This window comes from Bubalus kerabau, chromosome 4 (assembly GCF_029407905.1).
Source record: "Bubalus kerabau isolate K-KA32 ecotype Philippines breed swamp buffalo chromosome 4, PCC_UOA_SB_1v2, whole genome shotgun sequence".
Taxonomy (NCBI): Eukaryota; Metazoa; Chordata; class Mammalia; order Artiodactyla; family Bovidae; genus Bubalus; species Bubalus kerabau.
In genome coordinates this window covers 2586924-2598939 of record NC_073627.1, presented here as the reverse complement: position 1 = coordinate 2598939, position 12016 = coordinate 2586924, and the positions used below count along the sequence as shown (strand labels likewise).

General features: G+C 45.1%; 1 protein-coding gene across 3 annotated transcripts in view; it reads left to right on the top strand.

The window, feature by feature from the left end:
- The window catches only part of ABCA5 (ATP binding cassette subfamily A member 5), a 66405-nt gene extending 55124 nt beyond the window's left edge, over positions 1-11281 (top strand). For all 3 annotated transcript variants that reach the window (XM_055575007.1, XM_055575008.1, XM_055575009.1), the window contains 13 exons: positions 135-209; positions 700-791; positions 1703-1829; positions 2146-2263; positions 2366-2457; positions 3988-4163; positions 4544-4619; positions 4708-4802; positions 5490-5609; positions 6188-6337; positions 6715-6794; positions 8431-8486; positions 8991-11281. In XM_055575007.1, coding sequence (XP_055430982.1) covers positions 135-209; positions 700-791; positions 1703-1829; positions 2146-2263; positions 2366-2457; positions 3988-4163; positions 4544-4619; positions 4708-4802; positions 5490-5609; positions 6188-6337; positions 6715-6794; positions 8431-8486; positions 8991-9098 — 1365 coding nt within the window. In that variant the 3' untranslated portion in view covers positions 9099-11281. The remainder of the gene's footprint in view (positions 1-134; positions 210-699; positions 792-1702; positions 1830-2145; positions 2264-2365; positions 2458-3987; positions 4164-4543; positions 4620-4707; positions 4803-5489; positions 5610-6187; positions 6338-6714; positions 6795-8430; positions 8487-8990) is intronic.
- The last annotated feature ends 735 nt before the right edge of the window (positions 11282-12016 follow it).

Sequence of the window (12016 nt, the reverse complement as noted above, 5' to 3'; positions counted from 1 at the left end):
GGTTCTCCTCACCTGTCACTTGGGAAACCCCAAGGGCTTTAGAAGTTTTGTGCCAGGGACTGTGGACAGACACCAGATCGCATTGCATCACAGTGTTACAGCTGCATACAAATTTCCAAACATTCTTGTCTCAGATTACTTGGAAGAATCTTCAGAGAACTGAGGACACCTACGACCCGTGGGATAGCCTTCTGGTGGCTGTTATATCGGTAAGAAGTCACTTGACCATAGTTTGGTCAAGAGGTCCTAACCCTGTGTTCAGCTGTTATCCCGCTGCATAGAAACAAGGCACATGGGGAGTTAGGCGTGTGAGTTCTGCTGCCTAATGTGTGCTTTGCATGTTGCACACACCCACTTTAATACACTGCGCTTTTTGACATGCCACTAATTCTATTTAACAATAAATCTGGCTTCCATAGAAGCAAAAAACAGCTTTTTTAGAAAAATTCTATAATTTACGAAGCTGACAGCAAATGAACCTTCCAGTAGAAAACTACACAGAGATCGTTACTAAAGGTCTGCCTTGGTTTGCATTCACATTCATCTCTGCCTCACTGTATTACATGCAAAAAAAAGATGATGAATGTTCTCAGTGATGGTAAGGAACCTGATGTATTGATGGTGGTTTTCGGTTTTGTTGGTACAGGCAGGAGAAAAAATAACCAACAATTGTCCAGTCACGAGCTGTTTTTCTTTCAGCCGTACCTGCACTGTGTGCTGTGGGTCTTTCTCCTGCAGTACTACGAGAAAAAATATGGTGGCAGATCGTTAAGGAAGGATCCCTTTTTCAGGTCAGTTTTTAATTTTCATGGTTTTTTTTTTTTTTAGCATATTGACAAAGCTGTTCAACCACACCGTCATCTAATTCCCTCATAGCTCAGTTGGTAAAAAATCCGGCTTCAATGCAGGAGACCCTGCTTCAATTCCTGGGTTGGGAAGATCCACTGGAGAAGGGATAGGCTACCCATTCCAGTTTTCTTGGCCTTCCTTGTGGCTCAGCTAGTAAAGAATCTGCCTGCAATGTGAAAGAGACCTGGGTTTGATCCCTGGGTTGGGAAGATCCCCTGGAGAAGGGAAAGGCTACCCACTCCAGTATTCTGGCCTGGAGGATTCCATGGACTGTATGGTCCATGGGGTCACAAAGAGTCGGACACGACTGAGTGACTTTCACTTTACTTTCTCATTTGCATCACCCCCACCCAAAAAGAAACCTCGTACACGTTAGGTGTCACTTCCTTCCCCCTCAGCTTCCCCTCAGCCTCTCTAAGTGCTCACCTGCTTTCTGTCTGCACGTCTGCCAGTTTCACAGTCACATAAGTGCACTTACACAAGGCGTGGCCTTTTCCTGTCTGCTTCTTGTACTTAGCATAATGTCCTGAAAGCTCACCCACGCTGAAGCTGGTGGCAGGACGTCACTACCTGTTTGTTTGTTTTTGCCAAGTGATGCTACCTTGTAGAGGCTTCCCAGGAGGCTCAGCCGTATAGAATGCAGGAGAAACAAGAGATGCAGGTTCGATCCCTGGGTCGGGAAGATCCACTGGAGGAGGATATGGCAATCCACTCCAGTTTCCTTACCTGGTTAACAGAGCTCTCTCTAACATCAGAGCTCATGTTGATGTGTTGTTTTTTTTTCTTCCCGGTCTTTTCTGTACTTAGTGCTTGAATTTCTTAGTATTACCTGAAAATCTGTTTATACTTCTAGGACTCTTTCGACAAAGTCCAAACACAGAAAGTTTTCAGAACCACCCAACAATGAGGATGAAGATGAAGATGTCAAAGCTGAAAGGCTGAAGGTCAAAGAGCTGATGAGCTGTCAGTGTTGTGAGGAGGTGAGTTAGTCTTTAGCGCTGGGTTGTCTGCAGTGGTCAGCAATGGTCAGCTCCTCGCGCACAGGAATTAACCTGGAAAAACAGTCCTCTTTCATATGCATCAATCTGGAAAAAGTCCTGTCTTTGAAAAACTATTTTTGTCCACTTACTTTTGAGTAAGCCATTACTTCAGCCATAAATGGGATATTTATTTGTATAGTACCCCTCATTAGGAAATACAGTTCTTATGACATGGACATGAGGTGTATACTGCCTTTCATTTAGTGATAGATATTTGATTTATAACTCTCTTTTAAAATCCTATTTTCCTTATTAGAAACCAGCCATTATGGTCAATAATCTGCATAAAGAATATGAAGACAAGAAAGATTTTCTTCCTACAAGAAAAGTAAAGAAAGTGGCAAATAAATATGTCTCCTTCTGTGTGAAAAAAGGCTGGTATTTAATTATTTTTTTCTTAAATAACTTTCCCAGAAGAGTAATTCTCATTTTTCAGTTTGATTTGCATTTGATGACTTTTCTTCTCATTCCCTCAGGAGAGATCTTGGGACTGTTGGGTCCAAATGGCGCAGGCAAAAGCACGACTATTAATATCCTGGTTGGTGACATTGAGCCAACTTCAGGCCAGGTATGGTCCAGGGTGTGGCCTATATTGAATACAGTTTGTGTTTTTTTCCCAGTAGTCATGTATGGCTGTGAAAGCTGGGACTATAAAAAACGCTGAGCATCAAAGAATTGATGCTTTCGAATTGGTGCTGGAAAAGACTATTGAGAGTCCCTTGAACAGCAAGGAGATCAAACCAGTCCATCCTAAAGGAAATCAGTCCTGAATATTCATTGGAACTACTGATGCTGAAGCTGAAGCTCCAATACTTTGGCCACTTGATCAGAAGAGCCGACTCATTGGAAAAGACCCTGATGTTGGGAAAGGTTGAGGGCAAGAGGAGAAGGGGATGACAGAGGATGAGATAGTTAGATAGCATCACCAACTCAATGGACGTGAATCTGAGCAAACTCTGGGAGATGGTAAAGGACAGAGGAGCCTGGCGTGCTGCAGTCCATGGAGTCGAAAAGAAACAGGCACGACTTAGTGACAGACTAACAATATGACAGTGACAAATGGGATTTCAGTGCTCAAATTTTATGGTTTTGGTGTTAATTTTTTAGGAGAGCTTGATCAAATTATGCTCTCTTTTTGAGAATACTGTACATAGTGAACTTTCCGTGTGGACATGCAGAGCACACATGTATACAGTGTTCCTGTTTTGTGGTGATTACAAGCCCAGGTGGCTCGTCCCCTGACTTTAACAACCACCCCTGTGTTGACCTCAGGAAGTGGAGGAGCGGAGCTGAGCCTGCCCTCAGCCAGCCTTTGGTGACGGGCGCGCCTCCTGAGCTCTCTGCATGAACTTTGCACGACTGCCCTGATCCCACCTCCCGCTTCCTCCTCGCCAGCGGCTCTGGCTCACTGCTTTCCCAGAAAACATCCAGCACACCTGACTCTGTTGCCTTGGGTGTTGCTTATGTTGGCTATTCCTTATCCCATAGAAAACCAGGTGATCAAGTTCACTTATTTCCTTGGCCCAAATAGCACCTTTCAGGGTTTCCCTGGTGGCTCAGCAGTAAAGAATCCACCTGTCAATGCAGGAGACCCAGGTTTGATCCCTGATCTGGGAAGATCCCACGTGCCGCCGAGCAACTAAGCTCGTGCGCTGCATCTGAGCATGTGCTCGAGAGCCTGGGAGCCACATTACTGAGCCCCACGTGCCCTCGAGCCGGTGCCCCACAGCAAGAGAGACCACCGTGGTAAGAAACCTGCTCGCTGCCACTGGACAAAGGCTGTTGCAGCAACACAGACCCAGCACAGCCGGAAATAAATAAATAAATAAATGAACACATAAAACTAGCCCCTGACCCTCGTGGTTAAATCTGTGCCTCTTTCCCCCACACCCCAAGCCCTGCATCCCTGGTCCCCGTTTCTGACCAGGTCACTCACCTCCAGCTCAGCAGTGTAGGTCCCATCTTCCTCAGAAAGGAGAGAGAGTCTGACCTGGCGTTATCCTGACTCCGGGAAGGAGTCAGTCAATCCACCGGCCACTTCCTTTTTGACGTTGGGTGAACCAGAAGCAGTCCTTGCACTCGGTTTGTCTTTCTGCAGGTCTTCCTAGGCGACTACTCTCCACACCCAGCTGAAGATGACGACTCTGTGAGGTGTATGGGCTACTGTCCCCAGATCAACCCCCTGTGGCGAGACATCACCCTGCAGGAGCACCTCCAGATCTACGGAGCTGTGAAAGGGATGAGAGCCAGTGACGTGCAGGAGGTCACGGATCGGTAAGGCCCTGCCTTCAGCACCCTCTGTCACCTGCGGAAGGTCATGACACACAGTTTCAAAATTTCACAACAGGCATTTCCCTGGATCATAGTTTTCATGGAAAAAGATCATTACTTTTCCATGTATTCTTTTACCAACTTATGACAGCTATGAAAATGAAAACACTTCTGTTTCTGAATATAGAATAAATGTACTTATGAATTGCCACGAAACCTATTTTAATTTAAAGCGAAACTTATAGTCATGATGTTGATTTATTTGAAATGAGCTTCCACCAACTGTTTTAAGAAGAAAAAACAGCCTCAGGGACCACAGTCTGTATTATTAATTGTATCTGTGGGTATCATGGCATGCTCATTTCATGCCATTTCTTTTGCAGAATAACAAATGCACTTGATCTAAAAGAACACCTGCAGAAAACGGTGAAGAAACTTCCTGCAGGAATCAGGCGCAAGGTGCGTTTGCAGACCGCGCGCGTGCAGCCCAGCGCCCAGCACCGCGCCGGCGAGTGTTTTACAGCCCCCCGTGTTTGTCGTCCCCCAGCTGTGCTTCGCCCTGAGCATGCTGGGGAACCCCCCGGTCACGCTGCTGGACGAGCCATCCACAGGCATGGATCCCAAAGCCAAGCAGCACATGTGGTGAGTGTGAGGCGGGGACGCCGTCACTCGGGTTCCTGTCAGTTACGGGTACATACTCATTCAAAGTCCTGCACGGAAGGAAAAATTGTGATTAAGGGTTTCTAGAGATCCCCTTAAACTTAATCATATTTTTCATGAAGTGTTAACAATACATTATGTATTCTGGGACCAAAATGAGAATAGTGTTGTCTGAATAGTTTTTACATGGTTTTCTTCTCGTCTAAAGTAACATACGTAAGTGAACATCTCATAACCTACTGTCTAGAATGTACATTATGTGCATTGAAACTCTCTGCTAAGTAGCTGACAGACTGTTTGAGCCTAGGTTTCCACGTCTGTGAAATGTGAGGTTTGGGTCAGACACATGTTAAGATTTCCCTGTGATTCTGTGGCTGTTTATGTTCTTCTAACATGAAAGTTCTTCAGTTTGTATAACTGGTTGGTTAACACACTTTCAACCCATAGGGACACTTGAAATCATGAACTTTTCTTTCCACTTGACAGGCTTTCAGAAATAAGGTAAATTAGTTAGGATAGAGGAATCATAGCTGGGCAGAGTATAATAAGTATAGCAGTTGATATTTGGTAAATCTGTGACCCCAAGAGCTGGATTTTTAAAAACTTGGGTGTTTTCGTTAACATTCAGGTGCCATCTTCCCTTCTGTTCGTTTCATTTGTATTTTGTAGGAGAGCGATTAGAACCGCATTCAAAAACAGGAAGCGGGCCGCTATCCTGACCACTCACTACATGGAGGAGGCGGAGGCCGTCTGCGACCGAGTGGCCATCATGGTGTCTGGGCGGCTGAGGTGGGCGTCAGCCGGTGGGAGGCGGGGTATGGGCTGCGGCGGCGGCATTTCAGAGAGGTCGTATGATCCGTATCAGTTTAAGTGTTGAGACATGCTTCCTTGTTTAATCAGCTTTCCATAGAATTACTTGGGAATGTGTTACTTCTCCCAAAAATTGGCCAGCTGTTCTGCCGGTGCAGACTCCCTGTTCTCTCTAACCTTTGCAACTTTTACATAAATTGGCCAAGGACTCCAGCATAAGAATTTTACTCATCTGTTCTTTTCTCTATAATGAACTTTATTTTTGGTTGCGCTGGATCTGTTGCTGTGAGCAGGCTTCCTCTAGTTGTGAGGAGGAGGCTACTCGACGGCGGGTGTGGGCTTCTCCCTGCGGTAGCTTCTCTGGTGGAGGCACACGGGCTTGCTGCGGCCACGGGCTTAGTTGGAACAAGACCAGGGACTGAGCTCATGTCCCCGGCGGTGACTGGCAGACTAACCACTGGACCACCACAGAAGTCCTAAATTATCCTTAAGTGAGAAATACCTTTGAAACTATCAGGTTCTTTCATATCTATACATTCTTTTAAAATTCACTACAGGTGTATTGGGACAGTCCAGCATCTGAAGAGTAAATATGGAAAAGGATACTTTTTGGAAATCAAATTAAAGGATTGGATAGAAGACCTGGAAGTAGACCGTCTTCAAAGAGAAATTCAGTGTATTTTCCCAAACGCAAGCCGTCAGGAAAGGTGAAGTTTTTAAAAATGTAGTTGCATTTCTCTATAGAGCAGTAATCATGAAAATTGGTTACTGTATTAAGGATTGGGGGGGAAATGCTGTCATTATTGGACTAATGTAGTTTGATGAATGGCCTTCACATTTAACTTATTTTTAATGTTAGATCTTTCAATATGTGATAGTATTTAAAGTTTTGACAGCTTTTATTTGGTAGTAAGGAAAGAGTTATTTTATTGTGTGTGGAAATATTTTAAGATTTAAAATGATTTTTATCTAAATAAGTGTCAAATTATGGGAGTTTTATTTTGAAGTTTTAAAGTATTGAATTTTGGCTTTGGAACACACAGTTAGTGGTCACTTCTGAATTTTCCTTCCTCTTTGCTTTCAGTTTTTCTACTATTCTGGCTTATAAAGTTCCTAAGGAAGACGTTCAGTCCCTTTCACAGTCTTTTTCTAAGCTGGAAGAAGGTGAGTAATAATTTGAAAAACACTGTGAGGTGGCTTTCAAATTATGAGGGAATTTTATGAAAAAGTTTAGAAGTTGGGTCTCAGTTTACTGCAGAAACTACAGTAAGATGACCTTCTGTTAACTGAATCTAAGCTATAGGAAAATACAGCCTGGGATTTTGTCGATGAGCTGTGTTGTCGTGTAAGCCTTTCACCCTCTTGAGAGGACGTCACCCCAGCTTTTACGTTGCGTCTGAGAAAGTTCAATTTAATTAGCCCGCACTAGTTCAGTCCAGCGGAGAAGGCAATGGCACCCCACTCCAGTACTCTTGCCTGGAAAATCCCATGGATGGAGGAGCCTGGTGGGCTACAGTCCACGGGGTTGCTAAGAGTCGGACACGACTGAGTGACTTCACTTTCATTTTTCACTCTCATGCATTGGAGAAGGAAATGGCAACCCACTGCAGTGTTCTTGCCTGGAGAATCCCAGGGACGGGGGAGCCTGGTGCACCGGCTGCCATCTATGGGGTCACACAGAGTCGGACACGACTGACGAAACTTAGCAGTAGCAGCAGCAGTTCAGTCCAGAAGCCAGAGCATTGGATTTCTTGAGTCCTCACTTTGTATTAGGCCATGGAAGGAGCCATGGGAGCAAGACCCAGGGGCAGCAGGAGAAAGGAGAGGAGAGTTCATGGTGCAGAAGGGTGGGCCTTCCTGAACCGACCTGCAGAGACGTTTGTGGGATGTCAGCGTTTTAAAGATAAATGTTAGGTGGGATACAGACACCTCACCAGGAGAGAGAGGCATCTTCTGGACGGGCATGTGTTCAGGTCCAGGTCAGTTTATAAAAAAGTACCTGAAAACCATGAAGCAGCCTATGTTTCCTGGTGCTTGCTTTATGATTAAAGGGGACATTAGAAGTAATGCGGGAGAATTAAGGGAGTGAATAGAAAACCAGAACTTTGATACTGGATTAGATTGCAAAAGGATCTAAAATAAATATAAAGAAGTATATGGACACAGAACTGATATCCGGAATCTAGTTGCAGAAGTCCAGGACAGACTGTGCTGGAATTGTGGGGGTGGGAGATAGAGAGCAGGGATCAACAGAAGCATGAACCAAAAGGAGTAACGCGGCAGAAGCGGAGGAGGGGTCGAGGAGCTGCTGGGAGAATGGGCAGCGGGACGCGGCCTTCAGTCCGCGCCCAGGGCTGTGGGGCGGCCCGTGAGCCCGCGCCCCGGGCTGTGGTGTGGCCCGTGAACCCGCGTGCCCCCATGAGCTCGTGCCCAGGGCTGTGGGGCGCCCCGTGACCCTGCGCGGTCTCGTGACCCTGCGCGGCCCTATGAGCCTGTGCCCAGGGCTGTGGGGCGGCCCGTGAGCCTGCGCGGCCCCGTGAGCCCGCGCCCCGGGCTGTGCGGCGGCCCCGTGAGCCCGCGCCCCCGTGAGCCCACGCCCCGGGCTGTGGGGCCCCGGGCTGTGCGGCGGCCCGGGCGGGGGAGGGGAGGCCGGTAGGGGGTGACGTCACTGACATCCTGAAGCTGAGTGGGCCCATCGGAGAGAGGAAAAAAGCGCAAGTGGTTAGTCACTCAGTAGGTATTGCCACTTGATTATTCAAAAATATTATTAAGTGAAATACTACTTTTTGTGTTTTCACAGCTAAACATACATTCGCTGTTGAAGAGTACAGCTTTTCTCAAGCAACGTTGGAACAGGTACCCCAAAGTTAACTGTTAAAACTTCTGTAGAAGAAAGAGTGCAGTATCTAAGTGTTTAGGTTTGTTATGGAGAGGGAAGGAGATTGTGAGCCAGAGACCGGTTACTGTGGAGTGTTCCTCAACTGTGTGAATTTTCAACAACTTGAGGTTCTCCATCTGTTTGTTTTGAATAGCTCTTTTTTTTTAGCTTCAAGAAAATGAGTCATGATGGATGGCATTCATATTGGCACATCTGAAATTATATTGCTTAAATATTTATAAATTATCCTTTACCACAGTGCTACTTTATCAGTCAAAAAAAATGATCTATTAATCCTCTAAAATGACATTCATCAGTATATAGATTAGTGGGGATCATTCTGTTTAAATAATATTAAGTGTATCTCTTGATACTTGAGTGGTTCGTGTATTTAGGTACAGCCTCATGCCACTGCTGATGTAGTTAAAGTGTTCCTAGGATAATCGCAGTGCAGAATACTGTACTCATTTATCTCCACGTAGGTTTTTGTGGAACTCACGAAAGCGCAGGAGGAGGAAGACAACACGTGTGGCACCTTGAGCAGCGCGCTCTGGTGGGAAAGGGCGCAGGAGGACAGAGTCGTGTTTTGAATTCATGCTGCTCACCCCGCTTCCCGCATTTCTTTCGTTTACGATTTAGTTTTTGGTTTAACAGTTTATTGCTTGAACAATAGTCGAAGAGCCGAGAGAGCACTTGGGGTTTCCCTCACTCCCTTGATGCCATCAGCTGTGTGTTTCGCTTTTCTTCAAATAAACTTGCGTGCAGCCACGTGAGCCTGCGCGTTGGCGTCTGCAGTGTGTGGTGCTATAGTCTGTGCGTGAAGTTGGCTATGTCCTTGTTCACTTTTCAGAAGCAGTGCTTGTGAATTTATGATTTGAAGACATAGTGATAGAATCATTTTATTTTGAGTAGCTATCTGTAAGTTTATACCATCTAGTTACATAAGCATGTAATGCCCCAATCTAAATAAGAAGACAAGTACGTAGAACAGAGGCATAAAGCGAAAGTCCACTCTCCTTTTTAATTTCTAAGAGAAACTGAATGGAAGTTGGCCTCCTAAAAAGCTAAACACTGGACAGGCTGCTTGCGGAGAGAGGTTTGCAGGCCATGGCGTTCACTGGGCGAGATGCATTCGCCGAAATAACTGAAATGAGACCTTGCTCTGGTAGGTGACTGTAGACGTAAGTAACTCAGGTACAGTTCCTTTGCTTACGGTAAAATTCAGAGATGTTTCAGTTATTGTGGAAGACTGTGTCTAGACTCTTACCATGTACCAATCTGATCCTTCGGTTGTTTGGGGCTAGAATGACAGACATCTATAGGGCTGCAAGAATTAATCCATACCTTCTCCTCCACCCTGACGGAAAATGGAAATCTTTTGTCTTCTTCATTACAAAGAATATGTTTTAGTCTATAAATGAACTTTGTTATTTGAATATCTCTCCTTTGTAGAGTTTTAAGTATATCACTGTGAATTTGTTTAGTTACTCACCTCAGATTCACTTTGGAATATGGTGGAACATAGATAAACTTGTGGTCATTAAATTAAGGAAAAGTAAATTCTACACAATTCTCTTTAATAAGAAACCAGTTTCCTTGTATGACAAGAGTTGAAGTGAGATTTTGGTTAAGGTATCCGTACAAATACTTCTGTGTAGACCCCGTGTGTGGACGGTAGGGATATAATGTAAAGCATACTGTGCTGTGAGCTCAGTTGCTCGGTCGTGTCTGACTCCCTGCGACCCCCTGGACTGTCGCCCACCAGGCTCCTCTGTCCATGGAATTCTCCAGGCAAGGACGCTGGAGTGGGTTGCCATGCCCTCCTCCAGGGGATCTAACCAATCCAGGGATCAAACCTGTGTCTCTTGTGTCTCCTGCGTCGGCAGGCGTGTTCTTTACCACTGTGCCACCTGGGAAGTCCCAGTTGACATTATATCTCAACCAGATGAATGAGAGTTACCAACTTCGGGAAAACAGGTATATTGGGGTGTGACTATACTGTGTGACAGAGAGTCTTAGAGAACAGCAATCACAACAGAAGGGTTTGGTGCCGAGTTTCTCTGAAGATGCAAACCCTTTGATGAGGCTGCTAACTCACGTGGTGAACCTGAACTTTTCGCTGTGCTGTGCGGTGAGACAGCTGTGAGTCCGGCTGTGCAGCTGAGGATACAGCGGAGCACCTTCCTCAGCCTCAGGACAAGTGTGCGACTGGCAATTTCCTCTGCTGTTCCCGTCACATTCCTAACAGTACAGGGACCTTGCCTGGTGTCTCAGGTCTTCCTTCTAACTAAACGAGCTGTCTTAGAGCCTCCACTGGCATCTGCAACCCACATCAAAGTTATTTCTCCTTGTAGGATTCAGTTGGCACTAGGGTCTAACCTCCTGTTATCACGGCACTCACCTCCCGCTACTAACCTTTGGTTCTTCACCTGAGAATCTCACTCTTAGAATCTTTAGTAAAAGCTGTCACTTTTAAACTGTAGCACTGCATGATGAATACAAGTCCAGAAACATTTGAGGGAAGACCTTTCCCTTTATAGATAAATTAATAAGCAACACACTGTACTTTCTAAGCAAGTCATGGCAAATTGGTTGCTGTAAATTTAAAGAGATATCTTTTAGTGTCTAATGTTAATGTAACACCCGGGGCTTCTCTTTGGGGATACAGTTTTGCAGTTGTGCTCACCGGTCATAATTCGCATCTGTCTGGTTCATTATTGTACTGTTATTGTGCTCTTGTAAGCATTTAAAAAAAAATTTTTTTTTAAGTATTTACATACTTCGAGTGGATACATCTTGGTCATGCATTATTCATAGGAATGATCTGTTCCCATTTTTTCACAGTAGGAGCATTTTTCCTAATCAGAAGTACAGCTTAACTACTACTTAGGAAAACCAGGGTGAGTGGAGTAGGAAGAAAAGGGCACAGCAAGTCAAATACAGAGTTTAGCTTTACTGACTGTACAGTTCAAATGTCTTAAATTATAACCTCAAAGCTTATTTTTTTTTGTATCAATGCAAATAAATATAAATACATATATTAGGAAGAAGCTAGGAAAAAAGCCACACGCCCTGGCTTATGTTTTCCGTCCACAGTCAGATTTTAACAGTAAAGGCTGGACTTCACGGAGTGGCGGTGGTCAGTGACCAACTTGGCAAAGGTCCGTCTGCAGCCCCAGGAAGGAGGCGGGAGGAGCACAGCAATGCGCAGACTCCACTCTGTCCCTCCCTGAGCCGCTTTAGCTTTCCGGCGGGCTTGTTCTCAGTAAAAGGCTGCAGGTTCCCCTAAACGCCTTCTTTCCTTTAAATCGCCCCAAACTATCTAAAACCAGTATTTTTATCATTAAAATGTTTTTAGAGTAATTTAATTCCACTGACATTTTAGTGATCATGTTTCAAGCTGTGGGTCTTTGGATAAAACTGTTAACTCTCCACTTTGGCCTTATAAGATCTTACAGTCCAGTAGGAGGACGTTAGAAACTTCGGTTATTTAGCACTCAGTCGTGTC